This window comes from Talpa europaea, assembly GCF_964194135.1.
Source record: "Talpa europaea genome assembly, chromosome: 9".
NCBI lineage: Eukaryota > Metazoa > Chordata > Mammalia > Eulipotyphla > Talpidae > Talpa > Talpa europaea.
Genome location: NC_140076.1, coordinates 114,855,039 through 114,882,324, shown reverse-complemented (window position 1 = coordinate 114,882,324; position 27,286 = coordinate 114,855,039). Strand labels below are relative to the sequence as shown.

General features: G+C 44.6%; 1 protein-coding gene across 1 annotated transcript; it reads right to left on the bottom strand.

The window, feature by feature from the left end:
- Positions 1-16,346: 16,346 nt before the first annotated feature.
- On the bottom strand, positions 16,347-27,068 carry LOC311176842 (high affinity immunoglobulin gamma Fc receptor I-like; the record flags this gene model as incomplete). The annotated part of the gene is made up of 6 exons (XM_084242481.1): positions 16,347-16,654; positions 17,539-17,793; positions 20,463-20,706; positions 21,477-21,497; positions 21,889-21,950; positions 26,999-27,068. 6 exons carry the CDS (start codon positions 27,066-27,068, stop codon positions 16,347-16,349), a joined length of 960 nt encoding a protein of 319 aa, XP_084098607.1.
- Positions 27,069-27,286: the final 218 nt, after the last annotated feature.

Here is a 27,286-nt window from a genome sequence, read left to right as displayed (position 1 = left end):
ACTAGTGCTCTATAAAACCTATACAATCTTTGACAAATACCTTCTCTCCGCCTCTTTTTTTTTAAATCAGACGTTTGCAATACTTCCCAACAATGCTTTAGAAAAAAAGTGAAATGTTATCATTAGGTGCTTTTTTTCCTATTCCTGATTTCTGAGTTGAAAGCTCTAAATGTTAAAGACTTAACACATGAGCAAGCCATAAGAATAAAAACCATTCAGGACACACAAATAGGCAGCACAGAGAAAAAAACACCTTAGAACCAAAAGGGGAACATGTAGATAACGTGGGAAATGTTTAAATTTGAAACAGGTTTGATGGAATTAGGTTGATGACCTCTGAGTCAATCATTTCTGCTTGTTAAATGATGTCATGTTTTTCTCCTCAGTAGTTTCACATGATGTGCCTGTTCCTGTTACCTGTTTAGAAACTAAAGTCTCCCCAAGAATATAAGGAAGGCTTTCTTACTACAGCACAAGGATGGTAAGTAAGTGACAGTCTTAAGACCTCAAGATAACTGTTTATTTTGGTCAAGAGCTATTATACATAGGTGACATATTTGAAATCTTTCTACAAAAAACAGGCATGAAATTCTAGAGAGTAGCCACAGGACTTTGTTTCAGATGGACAAAGCCAGAAACAGATGACAAGGTAAAAGGATTAATAGAGCTTGGTAAGTTCTGTTGTGTTTTTGCCTTCAAGGATCCAAACCTGGCTTCTGGCCCACTGCCCAAAGGATGGTATTGGTTTGGGGTTGGTGAGAGAAAGAGAGAGACCTTGAATTAACTAATCCAAAATTAGGAATTCTTGTGGTTAAAGATGGGGGATCCAGATTAGTGAAATGAGCAAATTATCTCCTTTGTTTCATATGCGAAAAGGCACTAACAATAAATTACCAGGTGGTAGGGGAAAATTCCTATCACTCTTTTGATATCTGTGTTTTTAACATTCAGGGGAACAGAATATACATGAACAATCAGCTTAATTTTTTTCACTGGCAATGATGTTTGAACTTTGCACAGTTGTTTGAGTCGGCAGGATTACCATTTTCAAATGCACCAAAGGAAAACTCTTTTGTCTGTGAAGGAGTGTGGAACAAGTCTATTCAGGACACTGAGAAAGGCTGCCCAGTTTTTTTTAAGATGACTAGTCCTAAGGTTGGGCCTGAAATTGCTTGAATTTCTCTGTGGAGATGTACATGTATTTCATGTAGTTTGGTACAGCTACTTATACACTACGTAAAACAATGATCAGGAGACAGGTGTAAGTTGTATTAACTTTTGTATGTATTTAGTGAGGGAACATATCCATGTTTCCTTAGGCTTTTTCATTCTTCTCCCTGCTCTATGAAAATAAAAGTAAGTTTGCCTCTAAGCATTTTTGTAAGGGAGTTTTTCTGTATTGACTTTAAGTGTTTGAATTCTGATTTTCATAATTTTTTCACATTGATGCCACAGAGTATGAAAGTTCTTCTAAGTAGAATGCCTGAATAAAAAGTAGCTAAAGGAGAGACCCTTCAAACAGGAACAGGCCCAGGTAGTTTTTCCAGAGATGGAGGTGTAACAGGGTAGTCCCTGGAGCAAGGGGAAGTTCAGGTTCCCTGCCCCACCAAAGGAGAGTGGAGCTGAGCAGAGAGGAGGAGAAGCTGGAGGAGACTGGGGAAGGAAGGAAGCAGGATGAAGAGCCAGGAGACCTGGAGGAGGCACAGGAGCAGAGACGTGAAGAAGCTGCACTTGCTTCTTGGTCCTGGCCTGGTTGACACAGATGTGGGTGAGAGACCCGTGGGGAGGTAACAATGGCAGCTTTTATCTTGATTTTCATTCTTCTCCTTCTATCCCAGATGTGCAGGGCCCCATCTGCCCCTGTCCTATGAGTCCCACCAGAAGGTGCCTTAGACATGGGGCAGGCTTTTGGGCCTCAGTGGCCCTGCTTTGGGCCAACCCTATTTGGTTATGCATTTACACGTGAGGGGATAGGGGACTTTGGGTGCTTGAGTTGAAAACTATATTTTCTATTCTTCTTTTCTCTTTATTGCACACTTAATTGCATTAAGTTCCTTTCTATTGAAGGTCTTACATACTTGAGTATGTTTTGTCTTAATGCGGTGAATGACAGAACCTATTCAGAGCAGGCAGGTTTGGTGATTCTGGGTCGCCCCTCTCCCTGCACTGTAACAGAGGGAAGAGACAATATTTATATAAATAAAGACAATGGAAAAATTGTTAAAAACCTCTAATATTGAGACATTAACAGCAATAAATTCAGTGAAATAATGCCTACAAGGCAAATAAAGCATGGTTGGTACATAAAAACTATCCATAAAGCTTAGTTATTACAGGCTTCAACATAGATTTCAAAGTGGAATGAGAAAATTAGGATAAGGAACTGCAAGTCAAGTAGCTATTAATTGTAGGGTTAAGATTTGAATCTTAGTTTACTGTGTTCAGAGCTTGTGAAATTTCAAGATATGACTGAATTAAAGTTAGAAAATGATGACTCACAAACCGTTGTAAGTGTCCTCTTTTTCTCTTCAAGGCTTTTTTTCCTGCCCCTCTAGAGGAAGCAGGCCTCAGAGTCACCGCCACACTCCAGATGGTTGCAGTTTCATTGGCGATTATCCATTGCTCCCTCAAAGTTAAACTATCTTCTTGGCACCCATTTAGGGAATTTATTTCTCCAGAACTCTCATATTATGTTTGGGAAACTTTCCCTTTAGCATATGCTCCCCCTCTCCACAATCTCTTTTTGATTCTAAATCTAGGGCTAAAGAGTAATATATTTAGTGTCACATGGAAATGAAAGGGTCAGGCAGGGAGCTGAGCTTCTTCTCCTTTAGGGATTTTGACTTCATATTTAGAAACAAATCAAGAAATAAAGAATAGCAGGACAGCAAATAATTTTATTGGTTCTTATTTTTACTGCCTGTGCACTGACAAAGAATTTATACCTAAAAGACCTTATGGTCTTATAGCAGATTTTCAGCTGCAAAAGCAAGAAGATGCAGGTTTCTTCCAGCTGAGTTTGGGGGCCAGGAAAGACCCACGATGCACCCAACTTAGCCAAACCAGTGGATCCCCCAGGAGTCCCCCTTAGGTATTCTAAAATGGGCCTGGGCTCTTGTGGAAGCTCCCCTGGTCCTCAGGTAGGGCTCCCCCCAGGGAACCTGGAGGGTGAGAAATGGCCCCCCATGGACCCAGCCGTGGCTGTGCTCAGGGTCTGGAAGCCTCCGGCTTACGAGAAGGGCCCAGGACACTCCGCAAAGCATCGGTTGGTCCAGCACGCCCTGGGTATTGTCCCTGCCGAGTCAGAGCTAAGAAAACCCCCGAACGCGCCCCTCCAGCCACCCCGTCGGCGGCCGCAGCCCCTGGGCCTGGCTCCCAGGCCCGGCGCCGACCCCCGGCCAGGAGACGCCCTGTGGGCTCAGACCCTGGTTCCCGGACGCAGCTCGGCGCAGCCACTGGGGCTCCCGGCCAGGGCCACTATCTGGCTCCTATCTGGCTCCGACAGCGGAGGACCCGGCCTGGGGGCACCTCACACCCCGCCCCTGGCCCGGGTCTCCCCGCGCGGCCCCCGAAACCGGCCCCGGCCGCGCTCCCAGCAGCCCCTGCGCGAGGGGCGGCCGAGGCTGCAGCTTCCGCGCGCGGCCGCCGGGTGGCGCTGCGGCCCCAGGCACGAGCCGGCCGGGCCTCGGGAGCCGGGTCCCCGCACCTGCCGGGCCGCGTTGGCAGTGCCGGGGGCTGGGGGCTGGAGGGTGGGGCGCCCACTGGGGTGCGCTTCTGGACACTGCGATGCATCGGGCACGCACGGCTTGGCTGTCCTCCACCGCCCGCCGCCGGCGCTGCTGGCGCCCCTTCCGAGAGCGCGTTTCTTGCCCGCGCCCCCTCCGGCGCCGCGGCCTGGGGGGCGCGCAGTGCGGCGAGTGGCCACAGGGGGGCGCCGCGGAGCCGCGGGTCCGGGGGCGAGAGCGCCTGCGCGAGCCGGGGCGGCCGCACACCTGCGAGCAGGCGCTGGACAGCAGGTGCTGCACAGCAGGGCCCGCCGGCGCGCCCGAGTTAGGAGCAGAAACGGGACTGATGAGCGCAGCAAACAGATCTGCCACCAAGTGGGAATGTGGATACGGGCTTCCTTTTTTGGGTAAAGCAATGAAACGGTTTCTTCCAAATGGTCCAAGAGTGTAAAAAATACAATTTACCTTCAGCACGTTCTCTCTTTTTAGTTTGAAGATAAGAGTGTTGATCTGTGAGAAGTAAAAAAAAAAAAACCAAAAAAACTTTTCATCTCCTTTTTGAAATTGTGCAGGATAAGCAGCAAAGACAGCCCGGGATGTGAGAGACCAACCCTTTCCTTTCACTGGCAATGGGGGATCGCCTGGACACTGCGCTTTGAAGCTGATTGGTATTTCTCGGCATTGCTTTTATACATTTTTAAAGCACTTTGTAATACTTTTTTGCAGTTCTGACAATGTGTCCTGCTCTTTTATGCTTACTGTAGGATTTTACATCCTCTTTGTGGTTGAACGGAGCTGTGTGACTAATTCTAAGCCATTACTTGGAAGCAGAAGTATTTTATCACGTCTGAGCTGAAGCATTTAATTCCTGGTTTGAGATGCTCCAGCACTCTCACTCTGACACAGCTGGTTGTGTTCTGCATAGTGGCACTTCAGCAGCCTTTCAGCTGACTCTGGTGTGACCCAAGTGAATGACAAATCTTTGTAGGCTTAAGGGACTGAGATTTTGAAGTTGCTGCCTCCATGTACCCTAACCTGTTCTGATACAGCATAATTCACAGAGGAACTGACCAGGTACCGGGCTGTGCATAGGTGTGTTGCCTGCATGGGAGAAGGTGTGGTTGTCATCAACATTTCTTACTTACTTTGCCCTGCTCTTCTTGGGCTCTCCCCCAGGTCCACACATTTTTTGATGCTAAGTGGGTAAAGAAGAGTCAAGGTCTTTTTTTTTTATTTTTTAATTTTATACATTTTTATATCGTTTTTCATTTTTGCACAATATATGCATTTTCATCTTGGTTATAGTCCCCATACAATTCCCACCACCTTTGTTTTCATCACACTTCCTTCTCCCCTTCCCCCCCCCCCAGTGTATCTCTGGTTTATACTTGCTTGTTGATTTTTGATATTATTATAATTAGTCTTTTTCCTGGTCCCTTATTTAGGTTTTCTAAATTCCTGCTATGAGTGAGACCATCCAGTATTTTTTTCTTTCTGGCTTATTTCACTGAGCATGATCCCTTCCAGCTCCGTCCATGTGGCTGCAAATTGCCTGATGTTTTTTTTTTGATTGCTGAGTAATATTCCATTGTGTATATGTACCACATCTTCTTGACCCAGTCATCTATTTTGGGGCATTACAAGTGATGTTGAACATTTTTTTTCATATGTCTGTTGGCCATTTGCATTACCTCTTTGGAGAAGTTTCTTTTTAGCTCTTCTGCCCATTTTTTGACTGGGTTGTTTACTTTGTTTTTGTTGAGTCTCATCAGCTCTTTGTAGATTTTTGTGATCAATCCTTTGTCATTAGTGTTGTGTGCAAAAATTTTCTCCCAATCGATGGGGTTTCTCTTTGTTTTCATTACTGTCTCTTTTGCTGTGCAGAAGCTCTTTAATTTGATGTAGTCCCAGCTGTTTATCTTTGCCTTCACTATCACTGCTTTGGGTGACGTGTCTTTAAAGATGTTATTGAGGCGTATGTCATGTAGTGTTTCGCCTATATTTCCTTCTACATATTTTATGGTTTCAGGTCTTATCTTCTTTAATCCATTTTGAGTTGGTTTTTGTGCAGGGTGTGAGGTAGTAGTCAAGCTTCATTCTTTTGCATGTAGTGACTCAGTTTTCCCAGCACCATTTATTGAACAAACTTTCTTTGCTCCATTGCATATTCTTTGCTCCTTTGTCAAAGATTAGTTGACCGTAAATCTGTGGGTTTATTTCTGGATTTTCTATTTGGTTCCATTGGTCTGTGTGTCTGTTCTTCTTCCAATACCATGCAGTTTTGATTATTATGGCTTTGTAATACAGCTTGAAGTCTAGGAGTGTGATACCTCCATTCCCTTCTTTTTTTTTCAGGAGAGCTTTGGCTATTCGGGGTTCTTGGTGGCTCCGTATGAATTTCATCAATATTTATTCTAATTCTTTGAAGAATGTCATGGAAATTTTTGTTGGAATAACATTGAATCTTTATATTGCTTTTGGTAGGATGGCCATTTTGATAATGTTAATTCTTCCAATCCATGAGCAGGGGATGTCTTTCCATTTCTTTGTGTCTTCTTCTATTTCTTTTAACAGTGTCTCATAGTTTTCTTTGTATAGGTCCTTTACCTCTTTCGTTAGGTTTATTCCCAAGTATTTGATTTTTTTTTGTTTCAATAATAAAAGGGATGGTTTTCTTGATTTCTTCTTCAGATTTATTGTTTGTGTGTAGGAAGGCAACCGATTCTTGTGTGTTGATTTTGTATCCTGCTACTTTGCTAAACTGATTGAATAGTTTACTTTTTCTGTGGAGTTTTGGGGGTTCTCTATGTATATTATTACATCATCTGCAAATAGTGATAGTTTGACTTCATCCTTTCCTATTTGGATTCCTTGTATGTCTTTCTCTTGTCTTATTGCTCTGGCTAGGACTTTCAGTATTATATTGAAAAGCAATGGTCAGAGTGGACATCCTTGTCTTGTTCCAGATCTTAATGGAAATGCTTTCAGCTTTTCACCATTGGGAATGATATTGGCTGTTGGCTTGTCATATATGACCTTTATGATGTTGAGGTGTGTTCCTTGTATCCCAAGAATATCAAGGGCCTTTATCATAAATGGGTGTTATACTTTGTCGAAAACTTTCTCAGCATCTATTGATATTATCATATGGTTTTTATATTTCTTTTTGTTTATGTGTTGGATAACGTTGATTGACTTTTGGATGTTGAACCATCCTTGTGTCCCAGGAATAAATCCTACTTGGTGAATTATCTTATGGGTACATTGTTGGATTCTGTTAGCTAAAATTTTTGTTATTGCTGCTTTTGCTGTATCCTCTTAGAGAGATTGGCCTGTAGTTTTCTTTTTTGTTGTTGTTGTTGTCCTTGTTCAGTTTTGGTATTAGTGTAATGTTGGCTTCCTAGAACGTGTTTGGTATTATCCCTTCCTTCTCAATTTTTTGTAAGAGTTTGTGAAGAATAGGCACTAGCTCGTTTCTGAATGTTTGGTAGAATTCATTTGTAAATCCATCTGGTCCTGGGCTTTTGTTTTTGGGGAGAGTTTTAATTACCATTTCATTTTCACTGCTTGTATAATTGGGCTATTAAGGTGTTCTATTTCTTCTTTATCTAGCTTTGGGTGACTGTAAAGTTGTAGGAATTTGTCCATCTCTTCTATACTGTTGAACTTGTTTGCGTATAACTATTCATAGTAGTTTCTGATTATTCTTTCGATTTCTGCGGTGTCCGTTGTGATTTCTCCTCTTTCATTTGTAATCCTGTTTATTTGTGCTTTCTCCCATTTTTCCTTTGTGAGCCTGACTAGGGGTTTGTCTATTTTATTTATTTTTTGGAAGAACCAACTTTTGGTTTCATTGCTATTTTAGATTGCATTTTTAGTTTCAATTTCATTTATTTCTGCTTTGATTTTTATTATTTCCTTTCTTCTACTGGTTTTAGGTTTTTTTGGTGGTCATTCTTTTTCTTGAGATGTGAGATTAAGTTGTTTCTTTAAGTTCTTTCTTGTTTATTTTCCTCTTATTGCTGCTTTTGCTGTATCCCATACATTTAGGAAATTGGTGTCCTCCTTGTTCAACTCAAAGTATTTTTTAATTTTTTCTTTGATCTCCTCGTTAGTCCAGTGGTCTTCCAGTAGTGTGGGTTTCAATCTCCATGAGGTAGAAGGCTTCCTGAAGAGGCAAGGTCTTTAAATGAAATTTGTCAAAAATTCTTTCTTCCTTGCTAACATATGAGAATTCAGAACATCTCAATATGGGTAAACATTTCTAATACCTAGCTTTGCCTCTAACACCCATAAATATCAGACAGGGAACAACACAAAAACTTAACTATAGTTTTAGTACCCTCGTCATTTTGGTTCCTTAGGAATTTTTTTTTAAGATTTATTTATTTATGTATACAAGAACTGGGGTACAGGCCAAAGGTGTGGGGGGTGAGAGGATTCACCAGTCAGAGTGGGGAGCAGAACAGGTGGATCTACTGAAATGTACTGCTGAGGGGAGCCTGGAGACTGGAGAGGTCTGCTGGACCATGTGGGTTGCTGCGGATAGCTTCATAGTGCTGTGTGCTTAACCCCTTGCACCACCAGGGAGACCCCTTAGGAATGTTTTAAATTCCAGGACAATGTATTATGACTTGAGATGGGTGAGAGATAATGTCTTTCTTTTGTGAACTGGGAGAAGGATTGGTGGCAAAGGTTGGGTGGAAAAGGAGAACCAACTTCAAATGTTCTTTTTCAGAGAAGTATTATGAAACAATGTATATGGAAGTTGGGGTTTTGATTAGTGCTAGTGTGGCCATTAGAACATCTTTCTATGTCCCTGTGAGTTTATACAGTCCAGGAGGACACCCGTGTTCACAAGTGGAGCAATCCATGTGTGTGGGGTAATAGAAGTGGTGGTGACTATAGAATAAAATGCTGTGCAGTCCTTGTTTGGCCACCATTATTGAGTAAGATCCTATTGATCCATTTCTTGATTTTATGCAAGTAAATTTACCAGGTTTGCATTTTGCTTCTACTGCTAACTAGTGAACTTATAAACCCTGGTCTTAAAATGCAAGTCTTTATAATTCACAAAAGTATAGTCAGAAATAAATGGAGAGGGGCCTCCCTGGTGGCGAAGGGGTTAAAGTCTCAGTACTAGCAAGCTATCGCCAGGCACTGCACCATGAGTTTGATCCTTGGCCAGGGAGCTGACCCACATGGCGCAGCAGACCTCTTCTGTCTCACCCATTGCTCCCCTCAGCAGTGTGTTTCAGTCAGTCTGCTTGTTCTGTTCCCCACTCTGTCTCTGGTCAATCCTCTCACCCCCCACACCTCTGGCCTGTACCCCAGTTATTGTATGCATGCATAAATAAAGGTAAATCTTAAAAAAACAAATCAGTGAATGAAGATGTTTCCGCTCTCACAGTTAAAAGAAAAGAGAACATTTTGCATCATAAACCAGCTTTTAAAATCTCATTTGAGTCATTTCATACCTGTTAGAATAGCTAATATTAAAAAGACAAGAAACAGCAAATGTTGGTGAGAATGTGGAGAAAAGGGAACCCCTCAACACTGCTGGTGGGAATGTAAATTGGTGCAGCCACTATGGAAAACAGTATGGAGAGTTCTCAAAACAATAAGAATGGAAATACCCACTTCTGGGTACTTATCTGAAGAAGATGAAAACACTTATTCAAAGAGATACCTGCTCCCCCTGCTCATCTTGACTTTATTTGCAATAACCAAGAGTTGGAAACAGCCTAAGTGCCCACCAATAGACAAATATGTGGTATACTACACAAAGAATTACTACAACATTATTAAAAGGTTGAGTCCTGCTATTTGCAACATTGATGAACCTAGACAATATTGTGCCAAGTGAAATAGTAAGTGAATGATAAATGAAAGACAAACACCAGGTGATTTCACTTTGAAAGATAAAGAAAAAAATGAACAATCAAAACAAAACTGAAACAAATTCTTAGATTATAAGAACACAATAGTGGTGACCATAGAAGAAAGGGGAAGTAGAATGGATTAGATCAGGTCAAAGGGTCAGGGTGAGGGATGGCAACTGGGCTTTAGGCAGTGGGCATAATGCAGTCCATACAGAGGCTGACTTATAAGCTGAGCTCTATGTAATGTTCTAAACCAGTGTTACTTCAATTTAAAATACATATAAATTACCATTAATAATTTTATGTTAGTTACATGTCTGCTTTGTGATATTTGGATATATTGGGTTAAAATGAAATAGATTATCAACCCTAAAAAAATCTGATTTGATTTTTTGGTTAATTTTTATGTTGTTTTTTTTAATGTTAGGTGTTAAACGAAGAACTCTCACAAGGATGCTGAGGTCACCTGTGCCGAGTGGATCCTCGCCTGCATAGGATCTTCTGTTGCCAACTTGTTTTGTTTTCTGTTAAAATAAGTGTGTCCCTAGAAATGTTATTTGAACTAATGAGTTTTCTAAGACTCCAAAGATACTATAAATTGTGGCAAATTGATACAAAATGCTCAGGTTGGACTCTGGAGGAAGATGCTGGGAGTGAGATTGGGGGTGCAAGATGTTTATTAGGGATGAACCCTTGTGAAAGAAAGAGCAAGGAAATAGGATGGGGAAGAGGAAGGAATCAGAGTTCAGAGAGGGCCTGACAAAGCCTCGGCCAGTCTGCCGAGGAGACGTGCAACAACTATTGCTCATAAGAGTGTCCCGCTTCGGATTGAACTGCCTGATGATTCAGGTGAGGTGCTGCAGAAGGGTGAGCTTGGGGCCAGCAACTGAGGCAGACCCTGAGCAGCTAACAGCTGGAGGCTGCAGATGCAGCTAGCTGGTCCTCGGGTCTCTCTTGAAGGGGCATTGGGGCAGCTCATCCACATACCCTCCACAGCCCACCCCCTGCCATCAGGAGCTGCTGCTCCATGTATGTTTGGGAAGCGCCTTTTTCAGAATTCAAACAGATCTTCTTCCAGAAGGAAGAGTGAAGTTAATGGGACAGGCTGCTCCCACCCACACTCGGATTCGGGCCACTCACTGCCTCGGTGGCCTGCGTGCCTGTCCCCGAGCCCAGCCTGGCTAAGCCTGCAGTGGCTGTCCCTGTCTACTTAAAGCCACGGTTAGGCAAGAGAGTAAAAAGAGGTACCAAACTGAATTACCTGGGTTCTGCCCAACCACTCCCTACCCAATCAGGATGGTGCCCCTGCGGAGGCAGTGAGCCCTCCTCTTGCTGACTATTCCCCAGACCCAGGGACCCAGAGGACACAGGCACCCTCTATGGGTCATAATTCAGCAGGACCTGCATTGGGGCTTGTAAAGTTGGGAAACACCAAGCGGAACTTTAGTGAGAGGAACTAACCTGCTCCTTGGTTTCCAGACCCACAGATTCTCCCCACTGGGGACACTGTGCGCACATATAGGATGCTGTGGGGGGCGGGAGGTGGGGGTGGCTCATTGTTCCTGCCAGTTCCTTCAGCATCTGTCCCAACTCTCTCTAGCTTCTGGGTGGATTGGCGTGTGATCTGACCGGCAGTTCCCAAGGTCAGCGCCCACTCCTGAGCTTTCTTTCATGTCAAGTTGGGGCCCAATTAGACACTATGTGGTGTGCGAGTCCACATCTGAGGGTTGGAGGTCCATAAGCCTCTGGAATGGGGTCTGTCTGAGGCCCTGTGGGCAGGAGAGGAATGCAAGGCAATTCCTGAGCAGCTCCCTCTGGCTGTTAGTCAGGTGCTGCAGGGCCTGCCTCAGTTACCTGCCCAAAGTCACTGTTTGGAGCACCTCCCCTGGACAGAGCAGCCTGAGTCAGCCCAAAGCAGGACATTTTTATGAGCAGTAGTTGCCCCGTGAGGACAGCGGGGCCAGGGTCGTGACTTGATGCCAGACAGCCAGATGGGCTCCTCCAGGCACGGGCACGTGTCAGGGGCTCTGCGCTGGTCCCAGGAGGGACGTGCATTGGGCGGGTCAGCCCAGTCAGCGCTAGCAAGTGGAGTCCATGCTGCTGCCCACGTTGGTCTCATCTCTGCCGCTGTGACTATTCTGCTTATGTTTCCATCTGCTCGGGGCCTCTTCTTGGGGGTGTTCTCTGGTTGCACATGATATAAAGACCTTTGCACTTTGTGTTGCTTCCCTGTATCCATATTTTTACCACACTCTCCTTGTCCTTAGCCTTTCAACCTTTTGGAAAAAAGGTTCCTGGATCCGTCAATCCGGGCATTTGCCACTGCCCATGAGTCGCGGTCTACTGTAACCCTGGTTGCTTTCTTTTTGTACACAAAGAGGGCGACCGCCTCATATCTTGCCCAGGGGCTAGTTTTCCTCAGCACTGTCTTTAAGGGCTCTCCGTTTTCAATATGGGACTGCGTAGTGCGTTAAGTCATCCAGTCACTGGTGTCTCTCCGTAGGCCCAGTTAAGACGACCAGGCTGTCTTAGTTTTGGTTCCCCATGAAGAGGACACTGAGACCCAAATGTGGATGTGCAAGCTTACTGGGAGGCGATCTCAAGCAGCACAGTGATGGAAGAGAAGATCTGAGACAAAATTGGGCGGGAAGTCGGTAGAGGCGGTACCAGTGGGCGGGTTTTCACCGTGGGACTGGAGCTCAGTTCCACGGGGATCCTCTGAGGGACTATGTGGAACGCACCACGACCCCATCAAGGAGCGCTGAAGTGGGGATATTTTGCTGCCAACTTCCATCGCTCACTGGCAGAGGATCCATCCTGAATAACTCTTTGGCCCTTCTTGATGTTCCTGGATGCCAGTTTGCACAAGAACCAGGTGAGCCCTGAGTGTCAGGATGGGGTTGGTAAGGACAAGTGGTGGCACACAAACCAGAAGAGACTGGGGGGTGGCGGGGTTGGGGGGCCGGGCCATCCCCGTGACAATGCTGAGTCTAGATGGGGATGAGCAACTGTCTCTGGCCTTTTTCACCATAACCCCCGCCCCCCTGCAGGCTGAAATGCTGGCGTAAGGAATCAAATGAATCAGTGCATTTGTTTTCATGTCTGCAACAAAGTGGATTTAGTGATTTAAAAAACTAGGCCATGCGGTAGTGACCCTGTGGGAGCCTGATCATGTGTCTCTAGAGGAGACCTAGTGAGCCTTTCACCTGCCTGCCGTGGTGTCCTGGTCCTTAAATGGAGGTAACTGCCTCTCACGTATATACAGGTTCTTCCTAAAGATGGAGAAATGTAGCTAAGAAGCAATCCAGGGTCCTTTGGGCCTCTCTCCCCAACAGAATCAAGTGATGGCGTATGTTTCTAGCATGGGATACATGAAATAAAGAAGAGTGAGCCCTTAGAGGGGACAAGTGGCAGGGAGAGGACACCCAGTCCCTGTGGGGTAAACAGAGGGCTGGATCCCCACCTGGAGAAAGCCTGGCATCAGGCTTTGACAGGCCCAGTGCGCAGGCCTGGGCAGACCATACACTTCAACATGGGGCACTCAAGACACATTACCGGCACAGCTCTAAGTCAGAAGTAAGCACAAATGGTTCAATGGTGAAATTGATTTCATCACATGATTTAAACATTACAGTATCTAGGCAAAACAGTTGCAACAAAGACAAATATGGGAAAACCTGAAGAGGAAGCACAAAAGAACAGGGAAGGAGGAAGTACTTCAAGATGCTTTAGCAAACAATTGACTCCCTTCCAAAGATCTCTGTCCCCTTGCCAGTCTGCCCTTCGGTTCCTGCCCCAGGGGGTCTGTCATGAAATTCGACCCATCCTGCCAGGAAGGCAGACCTCTCGCCTCTTGAATGTGAAGCAGCAAGTTCCTGCTTCAGTTCCCAGCTCCTCAGGCTAGAGTTTGGGACTCTTCACAATGGGACACCCCCTGTAGCCTGTAATTTTCTCATTCCCTGTCACCCCAGTCCTAATGTTAGGGGGAAAAGGATGTCCCAAAGCAAATTCCATATAGGCTTTGTGGACTCCACCCCCACCCCAGGTCAAAGCCAAAGACACTGGGAACTCCAAATCCCATCACCACCAAAGGGAAGGTGGCTGGGACCTGAGGGTGGGGTTAAGCAGCCAGATGGATATAAAAGGCAGACACGTGGGCTTTGGGGGACCCCATTTTGGCTCTCCACCAGCTCGCAGCGTCCGGCCAGCTCTGAGAGTGACTTTGGGTTTCCAGGTCGTCGGATCGGGTAGGACGCATTAAAGACTTTATTTCCCTATTTTCTCCCTGAGTTGTACATGTTCCTTATTTCCTTTCCTCTTGTAAATAAACCTTTTATGAACCTTTTTGTGTGTGCCTGTAGTGGAGTATTCATAAGTCCCTTTAAAGCGCACGGGTGAGGACCCACAGCCAGGAACCCGTTTAATATCGGGGTTGCTCTATAACACTAAGAATAAACGTGGAGTGCAGTAGGGACCCCCGCTGTTACAGAAGACCGTGTCTTTTTTTTTTTTTTTAAAGATTTATTTATTTTTATACAAGAACCAGGGTGCAGGCCAGATGTGCAGGAGGGTGAGAAGATTCACCAGACACAGCGGGGAACAGAACAAGCAGACTGACGAAACACACTGCTGAGGGGAGCAGCGGGTGAGACAGGAGAGGTTGGCTTCGCCATTTGGGATACTCTCTGGCCAGCCCTGATCGAACCCGCGCTGTGGAAGCTGCGGACAGCTTCACAGTGCGGTGTTCAACCGCCTGCGCCACCAGGGAGGCCCCCAGGACCATGTCTTAATGCACATTGCTGGAGTAGAACTTCTATTGATATGATAATTGCACTTTTCTCTGAAGGTGAGGGGTGACGAGCATTGTCAACTGTACACAGCTGGAAGCAGCGCTCTTCAAGGGAAGACACAAGAAGGTCTCACGCACTTCAAGTGCCAAGTTGCTGGAGGGTATTTCCAGGTGCTGGCACTGGAGCTGAGCACTGTTGTGTGGAGCCAGGATAGGAGCTCAGCAGGTTTGTTTGGCTGATAAACTACATTTTTTTAAAGACAAATAATCAAGAATTTTATTTTAGAGTCTTACTCATTTCCATTTTCTCGTAGCTGAGTTATAAAGTAACATTTTGCCTTTAATCTAGAGTACAAATGGGAGAGTAGGGTATCTTGAAGCTAGTTAGTAACCTTCCAGAAACTCCCGAGGAGGGGCGGGGGGGGGGGGGGGGGTTGTTGGTGCTAAATCTCTGGAGGGAAGAGCTGGGGCTGCATATCACTGGCCCTCCCCACTGGAAGTCTCTCCCTGCAGTGCAAACTTGGAGATCTGGGCTTGGCTTCGTAGGGAAAACAGTTACATTCTGCTTCCCTCGTTCTGTCTCTGTCTCTGTCTTAACTCTCTTGCACATAAGTATACACTCACCTTTTCACCCAGTCCTTAGAAATATATTATTGCTCAAATTACCTAATAGGATAATTAGGCTAGATGTGACTTCCAAGTTTAAAAAAATCTCTTTAGAGTATATCTGACTTCAAATTATCTTGATTACCAAGTATCCAAGTTAATCGCCCCTGAACTCAACTCATTTATTTGCTCTAAAATTTGAGAGTCAGACTAGACTCCTCGTTTTACTGTCTTTCAACTTTGGGGTGTTTGTGCTCAGATGCTCACACAGAGAGCAGGAGGCAGGGCCTGCCCAGAGTGTTGCTATCCACTGAGCTGAGCGCCCTCCTGGGGCTTTTACAGGTCTGTTTTTTCTTGCAGCTATTTTTCTTCCTGACACTTCAGCTCTTCTGAATGTACATATATTTGAAGGTCAGAGGTTACTTTCTTCTTGTAACCAGAACCCAGAGAGATTTCTAAATTCCATATTTTCATTCTGTGCAGCTCCTGATATAGCATTATACAGAGAACGGTATCCACCAGAAACATTATTCCTACTGTCAGGTAGAAAATGGCAGGCAACCAAACAGGAGCTGGTGACGGGGCCGCTGAAACAGAAAAAGACAAAAGGAAGAAATACTATTTAGCTACCAGGGGTTGTGTTACATTTGGAAGTAAAGGTGCCTAAGACTGACGTGCTTGTCCTCACTGGTCATTTGGGGCAGGGGGTGCAGGAAGAGTGGCGGCAGCCCCAGTGGGCTCCATGGTAAGGGGGTGAGGGGTAGGTTCCACATAGGAGCTGAAGTGCCAGGCCCCTGTCCGTGAACTTCCTCTCTAGCTTCAAAGACAATGGCAAGCTCTGCGCCATTTGATGCTTGAAATAAATTGAAGCTGAAGACAAACTTTCTGTTCCAAAGGGCCTTTGTTCTGGAGCTCACAACCCTGCGTGCTCCACCAGATATAGACACTTGGGCAAACCTGGGTAGATCACAAAGTCTCTGTCTCATCAGCCTGTATGTGAGCTCCTTGAAGAACTGCACCGCAGGGTCTTTATCTCCTGGTACTTACGATGGTACAGAGGAGGAGGAGCACAATATACTGTTGTGGGGGGGGGGGGGTGGGAGAGGGAGGATGGGAAGGATGGGGGAAGGGAGAGGAGAGAGAAGAAAAGAAAGAAGAAAGGACAATAAGGAAGGAATTAGATGGAGGAGGTAAAGAAAGAACAAGAAAGGAAAGGAAATGTAATGAGGTTCATGAGAATAGGGAAGTTCTGAGTCAAGAGTGCAAAGGCCTGGCTGGCCTGCGAAACCCCCTTGAACAGGCCTCAGGCCTGTAGAAGAAAAAGCTGCTGCTGCTTGTGACCAGTCAGCCTCCTCCCTCTTGCTCACCGTGCACGCGAAATTCCACCTTAGGGCTCTGCTTAAGGAAACTTCCATCTCCCGTGGCAGCCTCACACCAGTAAAGCCCAGAGTCTTCTCTTGTAGCCTTTTGGATCTGGTACTCAGAGGATGTGTTTCTGCTAGTCAGGGTTTTGTTGCCCATGTAGAAAGAGAAGTAAAGTTGCAAGCCCGGCCTCTGCTGGAGCAGCCGTGTCTCACAGCTCAGGCTGACCGTGTTCCCCTCTGGGAAGGGTGATGACAAGGACGCTGTCAGCACTGGGACTGCAAATAGCTCTAAAGAAAATGTCAACAGGAACAGGTTGCTTCAGTGTCAAGGTCTTTTACAGAAGTTATCCCCTCCCCACCATGGGCACCCCCCTCCCCCAGAGCATGCATCCGGTCATGAATTCCCCCACTTCCAGTGGAGAGGCATTTCCTCATAACTGCACTCACAGCTGCCAGCGTGCTCACACCCTACTGGGAACAATACCTCTGTGAAGTCCACTGGCCCCTGAAAAGCCACGTCACTTAGTGTATGGCCATGTCCTGCTGGTAATGGGGGACCTGAGTGGCCACTGCCCCCACACGAGCCCCTGTAGTGACTCATTTCTCAAATTCCCACCTCAAAAAACAATCTGAGATAGTTGTTTCCTTCCCATAGGAAGGAACAACTTTTCAGACAGAAAAGAAGTTGCCAGTGTTTATGAGGTGAAAGACCAAGAGAGTCACAAGAAGGGCCACATGTCATCTGGGACAGAGGAAGCAGTGAGAAGTGGCCTCAGGGGCCAGACTGTCCCTGACAGATAGGTGGAAGGTCTGACCAAGACCTGACCTCATCCTAGCTTTTGTTGCTGTGGAGCTTTCATGAGATTCCATTGGGTTATTTTCTAATAACTATTCTACCCCCTTGAGTGAATCTAGTCCTTGCAACCAAAATAAAACAATGAAATGGCCTTACATAGCTGCCAGGATTATGGGTTGGACACTGGAAAAAGCAGTGGACTGGGGCCCAGGAGCTCTCAGTGGTGGCCCCAGCCCAGCCATTGGCCCCTGTGTGGTCTTTGGTCAAGCAGTTTATCCGTCTGGAGCTCAGATTATTCACTTACAAATTTAAGTGATGATTTGCAATGGTTCCTCTGGTCCTTAAAGCTATTCTCTACAATCGTCAGGGACAGTACCTCTGACAGTGATGGACACTCTTGCTGACTTGAAGCGTTCCTTCCCCATCCATTTGCCTTCACAGTGATAGAGGCCACTGTAGCTCAGGTTGGTTTTCAGGATGGTGAATTCAGGATTCCAAGCAGAAAACCAAAAGGTTTTGCCATCTCGGTAGAAAAGTACATTGTACACCGGCTTATCTTTCCATCGACACCTCAAGTCCAGAGGCTCCCCTTCGGTCAAGACTCTGCTAGAGACCTGGAGTAGCAGAGTATCTGAAAAACATGGACCCCAAAAGTATGTATACAGAGCAGAGGTACAAGGAAGCCAGACCTGGCCTTAGCTTTTTTCTTCCCCTCTTATCTTTTATCCTTGCTAAATTCTAACCACAGACCTCTGCTGAATCACAGGCCTGTCTGCTGGCCCTGAAATAGCTCTACTGGAAAGAAAAGTTTCCTTTCCTAGCAATCATGCACACAGCTCCTGCTGTCTTCCCTTTTCAGCTCTCAAAAGCTGGCTGACACAAAAACAGTTTCCTCTATGTGACAGACAGACTCCTAAGATGAGGCCAGTGAGCTACGCCCTGTCTTCTCTATGTCTGGGCAGAAGCTATGACTTCTAGTCAACAGAAGGTGGGAAAAGTGAGGGGATGTCACTCCTACGACGTATTACCGAAGACTCTGTCTGCTCCAGCAGGACCAAGATTGTCCTGCAGGCCTGAAGAAGAGAGCTGCCATGTGGGGAGAGGACTGTGAGAGGGTAGGGGACCTCTGCTGACAGCCAGTAAGAAGGTGGGAACCCCTGTCCTACAGCCCCAATGACCCGATGAGCTGGGAGGAGCTGTAGGAAGGTGCCTGCTGAGTCAACACGTTCCCTATGGCCTGGACAGAGCTCCCAGCTCAGCTCTGCTGTGTATTCTGACTGGAAAGATAACAAATGTGTTTTGTTTTAAGCTGCTAAATTTATGGCGATGTGTTACACAGCAAGAGAAAACTTATACACTCTGACTCCTGGCAAATCTGTAAATGAGATCAGAGGTACCAAGACAAACACAGAATGACAAATACACCCAGAAGCATGTGTGCTGCTAAATGAAGGGAAATGCTCACATACGCGCCAGTCAGTGAGCTCTCTGCTGAAAACAGCTCCAAGTGAAATGGGCCCTGCAGCGGAAATAAACCTTTACACCCACCAAAGATGCCTTCTTTACATTGTCTTTCTTGGGTCAATTGGTTTAGCTAAATGTGGATGAGATTCCTAAAGGACAAAAAGGAGAAGAGAAGGCGGTGCTTTTTCCCTTCCAAAACGTACTAAGCATGGAAGGCAGGTATCCCAGGGATACATGAAGCAGAATTTTTTTTTTTAATTTTTAAAGATTTATTTATTTACGCACACAAGAACTGGGGTACAGGCCAGAGGTGCGGGGATTGAGAGGATTCACAGAGATAGAGTGGGGAGCACAATAGGTGGATTGACTGAAATACATTGCAGCAGCAGGTGAGACAGGAGAGGTCTGCTGCGCCATGTGGGTAGCTCTCTGGCTGGGGATTGAACTCTGACTGCAGCAGAGATGGTGCTGAGAATTAACTCCTTAAGCCACCAGGGAGACCCCAGGATTTTCAGTCTTGATGCTGCCACAGTGCTTCTAACTATAATAGACACCCTTCACTCCCTCATTCCTGTTCCCAGCTGAGGCTTTTGTTGTTGTTTTGTTGTTGTCTGCCATTTCCTTATTGACTCGTAGGCACTTTTCTTATATTCTGTGTTCCAAATATCTCCCGAGTAGGGAGCCCCTGGGACCTGGGGGCAGAGCCGAGCAGCCCCGGAAAGCTTTATGACATGAAGGTGAGCTCGGGGCACTGGCTTTTCTGGCATTGATTCACACCCAGAGACTTGGAGACGAGACATGAAAGGAGACACAGTGTCTCTTGTTGAAACAGTCCTGACTAGGAGCTGATTCCCAGAGGCTGAGCCACCGAGGAACACCTCTGACAGTGTCAGCGTTTCCTCAGCTGCAACACATTTCCTCCAAAAGCAACCTGGTCCACATAAAGCTGATTCTGCCTCCAGCGTGGATTAACCTTGTATTGTCAGTTACGAAGGCATTTTAACCTGTTCTTTTGGATAAGTAAATAGACCACTTGTATAGTTTGTCCTGAATAATGAAATATTTTTCCCCAAAGAGTAACACAGTCACCCTCTCTTGACCAGTGGAAAATACAGATTTAAGTGGATGGTAGGGCTTTTGTTTGTTTGTTTTGCTTCTAGTCATCAGTGCTGAAAGTCTCATGGTAATTTCATGTCCAGAATCTTATTCTATGAAATGTGCCCCAGACTCTAGGTATAAACATCTATACTGAAGCATTGCTGGTAGAAGCCAAGGAATGGAAATACCTTAGCAGTTTACTCACAGAGAGAATGGGATAAACAATCAATTAGAGCACATTTGAAAGTAATGGGTTAATTTCTTGATAAAGCAGACCACCGAGGTATTTTAAGTGATAGGGTAAGGTTAGAACAGTACACAGTCTTCCACCCACCACTTGAAGAATAAAACTTGTGGATGTCCACAGCTTCTGTTCCGTAACTGTGGGACGAGGGACTTGGGTGGGCGGGAGACGCCATTGTGCGTCCATGTACCTCTCTCTCTGAACTGTTTGCTGTGTGCAGGCATAATTTTTCCAATCAAACTGGATATTTTTGAATGAAGATAAGATCTTGGAGTCTGAGTTTCAGCCTAGTACTCTCAGCTGCCCCACTGAAGATGCTACAACACACCTTAAAGGCCCTAATGTGATGTTTTGAGTATCTTAGTTTCACCGATTGGGCACAGAGAACACACTTATTCTACGATAAATCCACACAAACTCACTAGCATCCACAAAGGAGAAAGCGTAAAGGAAGGCCTGACGATGTCCAGCCTTCTGCCCCATGCCACACTCACCTCTTTGGACCTCCAGCTGCACAGGGTCACTTGGCGCGGAGAGGCCTGTCTGGCACTTGTATTCACCGCTGTCCCTGACTCCGGCTCTGGCGATGCTGTAACTGGGCGTCATGGGCTGTAGGAATGTATTGTTCAGAGACCACCATGTAGAACTGTTGCCAGGCAGATGGGGTCCCTCACAGTGTAGGGTCACACTTTCCTCTTGGAATATATTGACCCATGGAGGCTGCAAGGTGATCACCGCCTTTGGACGCTCAGCTTGGGGTTAAGAGAGGGAAGGAGGGAAAGACCCATCAGTGAAAATCGCTGTGCGCGCTTGGCAAGGTTTTGAGGACAGCACAAGCAAAAATGGTGCATTTGGATTAAACTGAAAAGTGGAGAAGTGGGAATATTTTGCAGGTCAATCTTTCAGAGAGTTCAGAGAGTGCAGGCCCTCTGTGGAGGGAGGTTCCTGTTCCTGGGTCTGCATCTGGGGGCTGCAGAGTTGAAGTTTCTGAGAAGTAAATGACTGGTTCCAGTCTCATTGTTGGTAAACAATGAAACAAGGCCTTAAACTGGGGCAAATTGATTAGAGATGTTTTCTGATGCTCCATGCCTGACTGTCTTTGCGTGTTAATCTAAGACCTAAATTTGCATCTTCATTGGAAACAGAGGTTCTAACTGCTCCTTTTGAAGTCTTCCATTCCACTTGGCTCCCTCGAAGGGGAAAAAGGGACTGTTTGGGGGGATGCTGGAAAATCCAAAGGAGCGACCTCTGTGAGCTTGCTCTGTGGCGCTTTCCCCGTATTGTATACACATTTCGGCATGAGGCCCAGAGGGCAGAGCTCACTCAGAAAATCAAAGTGGAACTATAAAAACCAGGACTTTATCAAAATCACACTCTGAACACAAGGGAGGTTACGTAGTTTATAAATCTCCTTTCTAGCCTTTCCCGATATTCCCTTTTTCAGAATAATGGACCCATCCTTTGGGAGCAGGAATGAAGCAGAAGAAGTTAAATTAGTCATTACTTACCCTCTTGCCCACCGACTGGAGCTAGAAGAGACCACAGAACAGAGACATCAGTTGTCCATTGGGAGAGGACAAGGAAAGGAGAACTGGGGAGACAGAATTAACTTAAACTCCGAGGACTTCAGGTGTCTTGAGTTCCTCCCTACCCGCCCCTTTCCTAAAGTCAGTCACCACTGGTACTGAACAGCCTACAGAGGACTATTGAGGCTTTATTTTGACATGATACTTCCAGGCTTCAGGTTACCCCAAGTTTCCATTCCCATACTTTTGATATAATTAGCAGCAAGAAACCATAGAAACACAGTTGTCTCTATACTCACACATTCCAGCTTAGGACACTTAAGGAAGAGAAAAAATCCTCGATCCCCCAAAGCAGAGCCTGTACCCTGTTAGCTCCCCACTAAGCCCAACTTACCCCAGAGGAGTAGAGCTGTGAAGAGCCACATGTTATCTCCAGACAGATGTAAGCAGGAATATCTACAACACAGAAGACATTGAAAAGGTTTGTGAGGTTCTGGACTCAAGACAGAAAAGAAGAAGGAAACAACCACTTCCGAGCATTTTCATCATCTTCCCTTTTTTTCTAAAAAAAAAAAAAAAAAGATGTATTTATTCATGCATACAAGAACTGGGGTATAGACCAGATGTGTAGGAGGGTGAGAGGATTCACCAGAGACAGAGCAGGGAACAGAAAAGGGAGACTGACTGAAATACACTGCTGAGGGGAGCAGCAGGGGAGACAGGAGAGTTCGGCTGCGCCATGTGGGTAGCTCCCCAGCTGGCTAGGACGGAACCTGGGCCGCAGAGATTGCGGACTGCCTGACAGCACTGCCTGACAGCACTGAGGTCAACCGTCTGAGCCACCAGGGGAGGCCTCATCTTCCCTTTCTGAGTAAACATTCCTAACTTGACACTCCCTCCCCGTTCTCCTACCTCTTATTCCATCTGCTCCAGTTTGACACTCTAGACTTTTAGTTAGATTCCAAGGGAAGGTTACATTTTTGTTAACTTTCTATTCCGATTATATTCTTGTTCTCCCATTACTGTTTCTTGGGGCTAGAATATGGCAAATCCTCATTTTAAAATTGGTATAGGTCCTCCCCTGGTGGCTCAGGAGGTTGAGGGCAGCGCTGTGAAGCTGTCCGCAGCCTCTGCAGCGCCGGTTCAATCCCAGCCAGCTGGCGAGGGTCGTCCCACCTGGCGCGGCAGACCTCTCCTGCCTCTCCCACTGCTCCTCTCGGCAGAGTACTTCGTCAGTCTGCCTGTTCTGTTCTCCACTCTGTGTCTGGAGAATCCTCTCACCATCCTGCGCATCTGGCCTGTACCCCAGTTCTTGTATAAATAAATAAATAAATCTTTTTTAAAAACAGGAAAAAATTAAAAAATAAAAATTGGTATAAACTATTGGGATCACCGTTGTGTATGTTTTGCCTTTTACATTTAAATTTTAAATTGATCTGCAAATAGTATCTGAATGCGGCGTAAAACAAGTATCTAATTTATTTGTTTCCATATATATAAATACTTGTGGCAGCAGCATTGAAAAACTGAAATCATTTGTTCTGTGCTGTGAACTGTTAAGCTTACCATAAATTAAGTTTTCATATATGTCGTCAGATTTCTTAATACTGTTGGGATGTGGATCAGAATTACATTGAATTAAGAAAGTAATTGGGGGATGATTTGTATCTTTATAACATTGACTGTTTCAAATCACAAGCTTGGTATAATCTAGTCAAGTTTGGTGTTCCAGAATTACTTTCACTAGGTTGCATTGTTTTCTTGCATAGATCTTGTGGGCTCTCTTTCCACACGTGTGTATGTGTGTATATCTTTGCTAATTCAAATGGTAATTTAAAATTTACATTTTCTAAACATTTGTTTATGGTATAGTAGAAAATGCAATTGATTTAGGGAGCAGTGGTTTTATATCCAGATACTTTACTAAACTCTAAAATATTTCTCAGATTATTTGTTTGCAGATTCTTTTGCAAATTTTGGGGTAAACATTCATTTTATCTTCAAGTATTATAGAATTTTACTTCTTTCTTTCAAATCCTTATATGGTTATTTGCTGTAGGATTTTGGTAGATATGCTTTTTCAGGAAAATGATGATTAACTTATTAGTTTGCTAAATCATGACTCAGTGTTAAGTTTTACCGAATTCTTTTTCTCTATTACCTGAGATGATCATATAATTTCCTCCAACTAGTTAATGTGGCTAATTATATTTCTAGATTTTCTGTTGTGGAAAATCTCTTAAATCCCCCTGTAACTTAATTTCATCATGATTCATTATATACTTATATGTATTATTTAATAACATTATGTTATTACTATATAATAAAATATTATGTTTAAATATGTATTTTATTATATGTTTTTAGATATTGATGGATTTGACTTGGCAATGTTTTGCACTTAAGATTTCTGTTTCTCTATTTATCATAAATTTCACCAGAAGTTTATCAATGCTATTAGTCTTTTTAAAGAATCAAATTTAGACTTTGTAGATTCTATTGGTTTTATCATGATGTTTCTATTTTAATTTTTTTTTTGTTTATTATCTTCCTTCTCCTTTCCTTTGCTGACTTTAAATTCTATGTTCAAGTTATTCATTTTAGCCTTTCTTCAATTCCAATATAAAACTGTAAGAGGTTTTTTTTTTTTTTAATTTGAATCATGACTTTAGTTGCTTCTTCTGTTTGGATTCACGATGGTCCTGCTACTGGTAATAAAATTTCCTTTTATTTGCTATTTTTCTTTTTCTATTTCTTTCTTCTCATGATTTGCAATTTTTGTGCACTATTTTTATTCTCTAGTGATTCTCCTAAAAGTGTAACATGCATGTTTTATGTAAAAAAACATAAAATAATCACCAGGATGTTATCTTTACAGGAGAATACTCTCACCAATTTCATGCACTAGGAAGTGACAACAGAATATTACCAAAAGTTTGTGGTCGTGAATCTTAATGTATAGAATGTTTTCTGTAGAAACTTATTTTTATCATCTTTTTCCTCAGATCATGTCAACTTAAGACAAATCTCTGCATGAAGATGATGACTAGCTGCATACTGGTAATCCTTTCAATGTTGGACATATATACCAAAGAAGTGGCTTCCTTTATGATAGCATAACCCAGAATTTGTAAGAACTTTACTTACAGCTGTAACAACTTTGCAGTTGATACAGCTCTGTCCCTCAGTATTTTGAGGGGCTAGAGCTGAGGCTGAATATTGGTGCTATTTTCCTTGTAATAACCTGAGAGAGCAGTCAGTTTGGAGTAATGACAAGAAAAATTCACTCTAAACAAAAATGATGGTTCAAAGAGCATTCTACAATGTGATATTGTCTCAGCTTTTCTGCCTGCCACAATTGTCAAGCTCAAAAGACAAAAGACAGAGGCTGAATCTTTAATATGAGCTTTTATTAGATCAGGAAGCTAATCTGAGAACTGCTGAGCCTCAAACTTCAACTTTTCCAATACCTCATCTCTCACTGGCTCTTTTATATTTAGTTAAACAAACACAGTTAATTATTAGTGAACGGCCTTCACTCCAGATGGAGTGAAGTTCCAACAGTTCCTCCAATACAGTCAGGCAATAACTAACTCCCTTCTGGTTACTCTGGGAGTTAGACCAGTTTTTCTGAATTTTGAAAAGTTCTCGGCTCAAAGAACTACTAGGTGTAGTTGGTGTAGATTGATGGATTCAGCAATATTTTGTTTTGGAAGGAAGTTATTTGAGTGAATATCTTGTACTGTTGGGGATCAGAAACAAGCATATACAGTGGTCTCAATCCTTGAAAATTTCTGTACAAGGGCATTGTTTCTTAGGTTTTATCCAGGCTAGATGGGTGAGGTTGAATTACTCATGTCTAATGTTTTCCTGGCCACCCCCTTTTCTTCCCCGAAAAGGGAAGTTTCTCTTCCTCCAGCCTCTAGGATGGTTCTCAGAAGGAAGTTAACTTCTTGGAGAGGCAGAATTTAACAGAAATGAATTTGAATTCATCCCTCTACACTAGGCTGGACCACCAAACGTTTTACTTGGATGAGGACATCTTTTAGCTCAATGTCATGCATGAGAAAGCTAAGAGTTTAAGTCATTTGGGCATTGTCAAAGTTAATAGTGCAGTGAGACAAACTAGCTCTATATCTGGCTTTGTGTGGGAGTGATACAGTAATCACAAGGGTGGATAGAAACAATTATTGCTAGTCAACCCTGAGTCTGCTTCCCTCTCTATATTTGACTTGGGCAATTAACATCTTTACCCCAGAAAGGGGGGGGGGCTGAAATTCAGTCCCCAGGTCCTCTCTGGGGAAAATGAATCCTTTGCAGTAAAGGTGCAGTGAGAGGAAATAAAACATATATTTATATCTTGAAGGTATCTTAGCATTTGGCAGATGTGGTTAAATGTTGGGTTCTCTCTTGGCTTTTCGGAAGGTGAGTACAGCCTTCTTGTAGTAAAAGGGGACAAAGGGAGACTTTATTCTTTACATTTATAATTTAAGATATTAGTGTTGACCATAACCACTATAATAGAGCGATGGCATTTGTATTATCTTTTCACTTTTATGTCATATATTCATTCAAATGTTTTATACTACTTAGACACACTTCATGCAATGTTTTACATACATTATTATAATAACTGACTGATCATTACACTTTTATCCCCCTCACCCCCCAAAAAAAGCTACAGAGCAACTAATGACCAAAATTTATTTCACTTTCTTTCTTGATATTGTTCTTTCTCCCTCTCTTTATTCTCACACTGGGTTCTGGCTCTTTTTTCTTCCCTAGATTATAATTTTACCTACCTAACATACAAGTTAGGTTACATTCTAAAAACCAGTAAGGCACAGTTTGAGATTGACAATTGAAGTTACAGGAACAGAAGTAAGAAAACTGGGAGAATTTCTGGTATTTTGCTACCGTTTTCATTGGAGTCTGTTCCGCAGATCCAGCATTTGACTAGTACAAGTTTTCTGTGAAAACATTAGTTTGGGTGTCTTTGTTAGTAATTAGCCAACACTATAAAAAACCATTTGGGGAAGATTGGTCTTTCTGGAGAGTCTATCCAAATACTCCTCCAAAATCGACTGGAGTAGAGGCATTGGTGGTTCAGTGGTAGAATTCTCGCCTCCCACGCGGGAGACCCGGGTTCGATTCCCGGCCAATGCAGATTGTTTTGCCCGTCTTGTGCTTCCACCCAGGGGAGCCTGCACAGGCGAGTTTTGCGCGCGTCAGCTGCAAGTTGCAGACAAGGCCTAACTTCTGGACAAGGCCTAACAAGTTCCAACTTCTGGAACTTAAAACATTCGGGAATCGGTCTGATCAGGAACCGTGCAGGACGGAGACTGGCAGCGACCACTTAGTCTGTCTTTGCAAGCAGCGAGCGTTCCTGGCGGGCTGCCATTTTGAACACTTAGAACGAAGACCGTTGTCACAGTCAGGCCTTCTCTTGGGACCCTAAAGACGCAGAGAGCCAGCAAGTCAAGCCTTTGACACGCGTCGCCGACCCGGGGCCGTCAGCCGCTGGGCAGCGAGCGAGGGCGCAGAGATAAAAGTCCCAGAAGGAGAGCGGGTCATCGCGGGGTACACCCCCGGGTGCCTGGGGACCCCGAGCGCTCTGCGGGGTCGGGAGTCCGCCTTCAGCAGCCGCCGCGGGACGCGGCCCGGAGGCGGCGCCAGGGGAGACCCCGGAAGGAGGCTGGGGGATCCCCAACATCATCAAGGGCTCTCAAGGATGAGGAACTGAGGCCGTGAGCCTGGAAAACTTTCGGGCCAGACTCCGCGGGCCTGAGCTG